The sequence below is a fragment of the Tasmannia lanceolata genome, unplaced genomic scaffold, assembly GCF_043159265.1.
Source record: "Tasmannia lanceolata isolate RefF3 unplaced genomic scaffold, GAP_Taslan_0.1 ptg000016l, whole genome shotgun sequence".
NCBI classification, from domain to species: Eukaryota; Viridiplantae; Streptophyta; class Magnoliopsida; order Canellales; family Winteraceae; genus Tasmannia; species Tasmannia lanceolata.
Window position 1 is genome coordinate 17,358,801 of NW_027518693.1, and position 8,957 is coordinate 17,367,757.

At 39.9% G+C, this 8,957-nt stretch overlaps 1 protein-coding gene across 1 annotated transcript; it reads left to right on the forward strand.

The window, feature by feature from the left end:
- Positions 1 to 318: 318 nt before the first annotated feature.
- Positions 319 to 8,802, forward strand: LOC143848466 (RNA-binding (RRM/RBD/RNP motifs) family protein). Its single transcript, XM_077357418.1, has 3 exons — positions 319 to 560; positions 7,961 to 8,029; positions 8,133 to 8,802. Exons 1-3 carry the CDS (start codon positions 428 to 430, stop codon positions 8,366 to 8,368), a joined length of 438 nt encoding a protein of 145 aa, XP_077213533.1. The 5' UTR covers positions 319 to 427; the 3' UTR covers positions 8,369 to 8,802.
- Positions 8,803 to 8,957: the final 155 nt, after the last annotated feature.

Genomic DNA, 8,957 nt, shown 5'->3' on the forward strand with positions numbered 1-8,957 from the left:
TTCTACCATTCCTCATTAAAAATCAAAGCCGAACATTTGCTTGGTTTATATTTTCTTGGGTAAACTGGAATGATCCACTATACATACACGTGGCACTTCATGATGATCTGACCCGTTTATCTGGTGGATCCACACATAATCTCAGATGATCCCAACCCACTACTCCACAATTGTTTTTTTTTATCAAGGTATTAATTACTGGCTAGTGATCGTCCGATCAAGTCCAACCGTACTTTAAAATTGTGGGCCCACAAACGAACAGTTGCGATCATTTCAGCGTGACGTTGTCGAGGGTTTAGTTAGGGCTTTACTTTTTATTGACCTCCAAATCTACCCACGCTGAGAAAAAAAAAGCAACACCCTCTCGACTCTGATTTTTCGGGTGCCAAAGCTCCGATATTGGTCTGAGTTGTTGGGGCTTCTAATCATGGCCCTGCCTTCTGGTTTTCGGAGTCTAATTAACGGATCTTCGAGGGCTTCCTTTCTTCTCCAAATCCCATTTACTTCAATTCGTCACAACTCCAACTCTCCCTTGCCCACCCCCAAACTCTTCGTTAGCGGTACGTTCCTTAACCTTAAACCCTAAGAGCAAATGTTTCAATTCACGTTAAAAGGGCGCATAATCCTATAGGTGGGGCGAAAAAATCATCTCCCTTTTGTTATCCTTTCTTCTTTTCCTGTGTTTTTCTGTTAGAGTATAAATGGTGAAAATCTTGCTGTGACTCTTATGATTCATATTATGTTTTCCTTTTCTGTGATTTTTTGCCTAAAAATCTCTAATCTGTAAAATATATCCTACTTCTTGCAAAAATGCACCGGTGAAGGTGGAGTCGCGGTCGCTAACTATAGACTTCATCATGCCATGTAATTTGAAAACATAATCAAGTTATAAAATGAGGGATAATAGCAAGCATTATATGGTGGGAAAGTGGAGTAAAATGAGCATCCTTTGAAAATCAGTCCACACCACCATTATAACATATGCGAAAGAGGAAGCCCATCTATGAAATCCAAGCTGATTTCGGTCCAGACCTGATTGGGTATAGGTGGCAGTTGCAACAGGGCTGGTTGGGCAACATTTTCTTACTTGTTTCGCTGCTCATCATCACATTCTTTAACAAACTTTTTGACATATAGACATTTGATTGAACTCATTGCAAGGTTTTATGGGAGCCCGAGTGCCCAGCGGTGGGTCTACCATGCAGTTGTTGCAACACTTGATATCTGATGGGAGTTTGAGGACCCAAACATATTTGGCCATTGTAGAATAGGAGCCCATGGTGGTTGGTAAATAGGAGCCAATGTGATCAAGCTCTGTCTTCATAAATCGGTCCGTTAACCGATGTAAATCAGGTTCTCGGTTTTACTTAGCCTGAATTTCTTCAATCCAGGTAGCAATGTGTCTAGAGATGAAGAATAAGTGATATTCTTCGTCATCCCGCCTCGAAAGTGCATCTGCAGCTTGCTTCTTGTGGCCACTTTTGTACTCGATTGTGAATTCATAGCCGATTAATTTGGTAATCTAGTGTTGTTGGGCAGGCGTGCCGATACGTTGTTCAAGCAAGAATTTACGACTTTGATGATCAATCTTAATTTTAAAGGGTTGCCCAATTTAGATAGTGCTCTATTTATTTCTTAACTGATAGTGCAAGAGCTAAAAGGCTCAAAGTTTTTTTTTTTTTCATAAGTGGAGAGGAAGATGGCCTTGCCTTTGAGAGCTTGGCTTACGAAGGCTAAAGGTCTTCCTTGCATCAAGACTGCTCCAATTCCATTGCCAGAAGCATCACATTCAATGGTGAAAGGCTTTGAGAAGTTAGGTGGGGCTAAAACTGAACTTTCTGCCATGGCATTCTTAAGCTTCTCTAAGGTGTTCTTGGCGGCTTTTGTCCATTGAAATGAGTCTCTCTAACATGGCTGTCAAGGGGGACTGTGATCTTGCCATAATCACGCATGAACCTGCAATAGTACCCCGTGAGACCAAGAAAACCTCTCAAAGACTTGAAGGTTTTAGAAATCGGCCAGTTCAACATTGATTGGATCTTAGAGGGGTCAACCGCCACTTCATTCTTTGATATGACATGTCCAAGGTATTCGGCTTCTATGCAACCGAACCTGCATTTTGAGAAGTTGGCCAACAAATAATGGTCTCTTAAGATCCTCAACACTGCCCTTAAATGCTCAAAATGGTCATCTAAAATTTTACTGTAAATAAGAATGTTATCGAAGAATACAAGGACAAGCTTACGAAGATGAGGTTTGAAAATGTCGCTCATCAACCCTTGAAAAGTTGGAGCATTGGTGAGGCCGAATGGTTGCCGGTCCAAACGCGACCAAAGCAAATCCTGGCCGACTCGGCACAATGCGGTTGAGTACTTGGCTGACTTGGCTGGGTACTCGGTTGACGCACTCATAACTTGGGAGTCAAAGGAGTTTTGATTGACTTTGAAGGCCAAAACGTGGACCTGGACAAGAAAGCGGCCAAGATAAAAGGGATTGGACTTGGGGAAGTCCACGATGATGTGTGGGAGTTTTGAAACTATGAACTAAATGACAAAGAGATGAATTGTAATAACTGAAACGATGCTAGATTGGAACACAAAACCTTCCTTTCCAAAAGATGAGTGTGATCAATTGCAGGTGTTGGTACTTCATTATAGGAGAAAATATCAAAGTTGTAGAATCCGTTCTCGTGAAATCACTTCCAAGCAGACTAGCTGTTACCGTTACCCATGAGTGTTTTCTCTTTTAAGAAACAACATAGAGCATTATTATAAAAGACGGAGAAGACGAGAAGCAGAGAGAGAGAGAGAGGAGGGAGGGAGGGAGGGAGGGAGGGAGCCAATGGATCCACCCATGTCCTAGCCACGATCCGTTCTGATCCCTTATTGTCCGGACCCTTTTTTTTGGAGTGCTTTCCGAAACTTAGCTTTTGAGTCTAGGTCACAATCAAATCAGACTGTCCATCGAAGTGTCCTATGTCCTACTTTTGTTTTACACTTGTAGGGCTTAGGATTAGTGAAGGGCAAGGTTTTTAATTTCGGTTTCGGTTTCATTTTTGGTTTTGGTTCAGTCACCATAGAAACGAAAACATTTCGGTTTTGGTTGGAAAATTTAGTGGAAATCCTGTAAAATCCCGGAAACATGTGGAAGCATTGCAATTGATAGAATTTAAAGATGAAACTTTAGGAAATACTAGAAGGGATTTGCTAGCAACCGTCGCAGAAGGCATTTCGCGGATGGGCTGTTGCATATGAGAGCAGCCACCTCAGATAAATTAAACGAATGAGACAAAATCTACTGAAAAGTGAGGTTGTGTGGCTGCTCTCACATGAGCCACCTCAGATAAATTAAATGAATAAGACAAAATCTACTGAAAAGTGACCTTTTGTGGCTGCTCTCACATGCAACAGCCCATCCGCAAAATGCCTTCTGCGATGGTTGCTAGCAACTCCCATAGTAGAATAAGCACAAATACACACTTGGAAACCATCACATAAGCAAGACACCATCCATAATTGTTTAAAAGCATCAAACACATAGTGACATGCATTGTCCCGCATGTCTGATAATTTAGTTAAAAAGGGCGGCCCAGTGCACGAGACTCCCGCCATTGCCGGGTCTGGGGAGGGGGCATGTATGATAATTTAGTAAGTACCAAATTTCATATGTAATTCATAAAAATATTTATACATAATATAAAAAGTAGGAAAATGAATTGTTGTTTGTGATTTTGAGTAGGGTTTTTAAATATTACAAAATAACCCTCGTAGATACACATAATTGAAGGAGTTGTCAAGGGTATTATCGTACATTCGAGCCCTCCATTCAAATTTTAGGGTGCTCCATCCCGTTTGGGTCATGGACCAAAATAATTTTGGATCTTAGGATATGGATCAAATGGACTACAATCGGATTCACCTGTTATACCCAAATCCTATCCATTAATGTTCGGATCCTTTGTATACATCGGACCGTCTGGGTCCATTGACACCTGTACCTATCAAACTTACCTAACAAATCCGCCATATCATTAGCACCCTAAGAAAATTCTTAAAACAAGGACTCACCTAGTAGCTTCTTCACATGAATGACTTTTTAAAGGAGAGTGATATTTCCACCCACATCATTTTCACACTTTCTCTTCTGCTAGAACGACTTTTTTTCCCTCTCATTTGAAAAAAAAAAACCTAGTAGCTTCTTCACATGAAAATTTCATCTATTATAGGATGGCAGAATTGCATCATACTCTTTTATCTTTATAGTTCATACCCCTTCTCAAATTCTATCACTTGTCAAATCTGCTCCTAGCATCATCAGATTGATAAAATTCCCTTTTCCACAGACAATCAGCTATGCATATGCACATTCCAATCTATTAAAATCACGTGATTGTCACAACCAATTAGTCCAAATCAGTTGGGCACTTTTCATTAAACCATATGGAAATCAGCTTTCCTTGTTATATAAATAGACTATTAACACCATCTAAGTATCACTGGACATTTAACACCTTTTCTGTGTTTGGAGTATGCAATCATTTGCATGGATGCTGTTTTGGTCATCAGATCAACTTCACAATTCTAATATGCTTAGCTAAATACTTATTCTATCCTTCTGTCGTACACCATGGCCATCAACGAAACAGACCTAAACTATATAATTGGGTACAACAATCAACTCTCCATATTGAGTTCCCTTACTTTAAGATTAAACCCAAAATATACATTCTTCACTTCAGCTTTGGGCCCCTATATTCCATGGCAAGGTGAAAACGCTCGTGGACAAGGTCTGCACCTTAGTTAAAGCTCGTAAACTATCAACATGTGCATGCCTTAGTGAATGGTATGTGATCTCACGTATAAATGAATTTATAATGACAAAATGAGTCTCTCGGTCTTGGTATTTGAGTCATACCATGACCAAATCCGTTTTAACTTCCTTTAATTGGCAGACACAAGTCCCCTAGTAGGATGATGCATCGGGGATGGTCGCGATAGCTCAGCTGGTAGAGCAGAGGACTCAAAATCCCCATGTCACCAGTTCTAATCTGGTTCCTGTCATGTGGTTAATATATCAAATAGATACTCATACAAATGAATCGATACCCATCTTAGCAAATCATTATTTTTACCCCAAAGGGATCCCGATGCCTTTCTGAGGGATCACACGTCTGTTCGTTAGTTACTATTTATGGTGCTCAATTTCATGGAATTTTGGTAGTGGTTATGATCGATTCGATAGAAAAGGAATATTGTTTTTTTTTTGCATTGAGTATTATTTCCTGGAATAAATCGTCGAAACTTCCTCCTATTCCTTATGAGAGATATCCAGTTGATCATAATGGAAGTTAAAGAGAGTCATGTCTTACGGTTGGGGACTTGCATATGTAAGCCCCAATGTGCCATGCATTTTTTTTTTTGAGCTTTTCATGAAATAGAACCCATAAACCCCCGTTCACTGGGTATCAATGGCAGGTGGAGTGCATGCTTGTTCAGCTATGGTAGGTTCTATGGTGCCACCATCATTCCACATGGCTGGACTTGACCAATTGGATTAATCAACGCGCATGCCAGTATCAACCCGAGGAGAATATTGACTCAATGGGTGATGACTTTTCATATAAACAGATATATAATCTGTAAATGTTGGAAACAGCATGCAAGGTTATGGATGGAATATGAATGGAATCGGCACAGATAGCAATAAGGGGCACTCTGAAGAATAAATACTCATGTAAATTGCTACCGTGTAAGGTCTAGGAAACTATAAGCAGTTGGGTTGCTTTGGTTTTATTAGTTTTGGGAAGTTGACTATAGTTAGAAATACACCACACTTATTTGGGTTAGAAGGAATTTCATGAGTCTAGGCTTATAAATAGAGGGAATGCTGGATGTGAGTTAAAAAGGATTTTGTTGATTGTGAATTTATTTCTTGACTGGAATTTCTTGCTTTTTACCTTCTTTTTCATCCTCTTCAATATTCTTCTTGCATCTTGTTGTGCATGCTTACAGGCTGTACCACACTTTTGTGTTTGTCATGTTTCTGCTACTTCGAACTCAAAAGCATTAGCAGCCCAAGTGGGAAAGGTTTTAGCACTTCAAACCATGCAAATATAAATGTCGATAGTGAATTGATTTCTTGGGTGGTTTCGACTGTTTTCAGTATGATTTGAACCTCTTCTATTTGCCACATTCCTTGGGGTGTGCAATCAGCTATAATTACAATCACTTGATAGTTTCTTTGCCTAAAGGTGGATTATTGTGGATTCAAAATAGATTTTCTAAGAGATCTATATGATTTGAAAATCACCTCCTATAATATCACAATTGATAAGTGGCTATCAAATTATTTCCGTTGTAGGCTTAGTAAAACTGTGATAAGGGAAGCTAACTGCGAACAATGTGGCACGGTGACAGATCCTTCTTATCTATATGATTTGAAATTCACCTCATCTAAATCATAAATCACAATTGAGAAGTGGTTATCACACTATTTTCTGGGCAAATTCCCTTCCTTCAAGTTTGTTTCCAGCTACGATCTATGTTTCGGTTGGAGAGAAGTATGTTCTAGCTCCTACATAGCTTCTCCCATTTCTCAGTCTTGGGAACCACCAGAGGGTGGTTTTATAAAATTGAACTTCGATGGCTCTAGTCTCGGTAACCCGGGTCCGGCCGGCGTTGGAGGAGTGTTGCGGGATGAAAGGGTGTGATTAAATGGTGTTATGCGGGTCCTTGGGGTATTACTGATTCTAATGAAGTGGAAGTTAGGGCGGTTCACCAAGGGATTAAAATTTTCGAAGGGGAAAATTTTGATTGTATAGTGATTGAAGGTGACTCTATCAACGTGGTTCGCTGGCTCTCATCCGTTTCCTTGGCGGTTTGCTGATTATTTCAATGAGATAAGAGAGATTATAGGGTCCACTGGTATTGGCCAATGGGGCGGCCGACCATCTTGCTAGAAGGGGTGTTCATCTGGAAACCTTGGCGAAAATGATTTTCTTCCTCCTTGATTGTTTTGCTTTGTCTATTCTATTTTTTTCTTCTCTTGTACATAATGTACTTCTTTGACCTTCTCGGTCCGATGAATGAAATTTTGACCATTCAAAAAAAAAAAGAACCGTGATAAGGGAACTCACTGCGAACAATGTGGCACAGTGGTAGATGCTTCTTATCATCTTTTGTGAGGGTTGTATTTTGTGAAAAAGACAATATTGGTGTGGTTTTTCTCTGCTCAGCATTATAGATTTGGGTGAAACTATCTGATTTGAACCAATTCAGTATTAGAAGTAAAAACTGAACGCAGATTGTAGTACCTGAATCTAGTTTTGCAAATAGGGCTTTCTGTTCTTTTTGCAATTTGTTTTGGCTGATGGTATACTTGTTCTAGTGCCATTTAAATCTTGGTTCATTTTGGGTTTTTTATTATATCCATGACAAATTAAATCTTGGTTCATTTTGGGTTTTACATATATCCAAGACAAATTAAACTAGATGATTCATTTTGGGCGATGATTTTTTTCGCCCCCCCTGTAGGACTATGCACCCCCCTTTTAGCGTGATTTGACGTCAAAAAATGTTGAAGTCTGCCCACAATTCACGTTACAAGGAGGGTGCATAATCCTACAGTATTTGGGGGGGTGGGGGGGGGGGGGGTGGTTGGGTTGCGAAAAAATATTCTCCCTTCATTTTAATCATACTCATTATGGGAAGCAGGGAAGGCGGTGTGGAAAATACATCATGTAGTGGACAAATCACTTGGCCAACAAAGGCAGCCTTGATTTATGCGAGTTTGATTATCACTTCAAACATGATGAGGAACACAAAATTTATTTCTTTTGAAGATAGCAAGAAGCCAGGGGGAAAATGAAAAATATTAATCTTAGAAGAGGCACTGTATGAAATTAAAGACACTAGTAGACAACCATTCATCATAGATTAATCATTGCAACGTACTGTTGCAGGCCTATCAAGATTAACAACTGATGAAAAGCTGAAAGAGGCATTTTCTTCTTTTGGCCAACTTGTTGAAGGTATCTGAACTTTTTACCTTGTTTCTTTATCACTATCTTATTATTCTTATTTGGTCTATGGATATTGATCCGTAAGTGATGCTATTCCATGACAAACTTGCAGCAAAAGTTATAACTGATAGGGTCTCGGGAAGGTCGAAGGGGTTTGGTTTTGTCAGATATGTGAACATAGAAGAAGCTGAAAGAGCTCGGGAGGGGATGAATGCAAAGTACTTGGATGGTTGGGTTATTTTTGTCGATCCTGCAAAGCCCAGAGAACCAAAACCACCACCTCAACCAGAACCAGAGCCTTCAGAAAGTGGTTTCAGGACAAACAAAACCATAGGATGGTGTGGATGATTGCTTTGAAAAGGATTGCCCATTTCATTGTGATGGATATAGAGATTTTACTACTTACAAAGAACACCTTAAGAGATCTTTGGGTGAGGGTGAGCAATTTGAGTATTTATTTGGGGCCATTGAATCTATGAACCTTCATGTCAATCTTTTGTTGCCGTGCCATGTCGCCCAAGCGGCTTGGGCATGAATGCAGCTTGTATTGCCTTATGCTTATTGAGTAACCAAAAGGAACTTCATGCTCTTTTGGGGCGGGCGACATTGCATATTTTTGTTACTTTTTTTTGGGGCTGTTGATCCGAACTTAAATTTGTGTACTCTGTTTTGAATTATAGGTAGTTTGAATTACTGTCTAAGTATGGTAATACATCATACGGGTGGTTTATCTATCAAATGGGCCTTGATATTGTTTCTAATTTATGCATTTTTTTCAGAAACACATGTCGTATCAGACTGATTGTTCGGCACGGGCTGTTTGGCTTGACGACCTATCAAGGCGTCCTGCTAGCAGTCTTCTCCCGAAACTGGCATTTGAAACAGTGAAACTGGGATATTGAAATCTGCCCACTTGGGTTTCATCCTTCTGAGTTCC

Excerpts from the sequence above, each read along its gene's own strand:
- LOC143848466 (XM_077357418.1), top strand. The coding sequence starts at position 428 with ATGGCCCTGCCTTCTGGTTTTCGGAGTCTAATTAACGGATCTTCGAGG. Across the intron at positions 561-7,960 it reads CCCCAAACTCTTCGTTAGCG|GCCTATCAAGATTAACAACT; the intron begins GTACGTTCCTTA and ends GTACTGTTGCAG. Across the intron at positions 8,030-8,132 it reads TTTTGGCCAACTTGTTGAAG|CAAAAGTTATAACTGATAGG; the intron begins GTATCTGAACTT and ends ACAAACTTGCAG.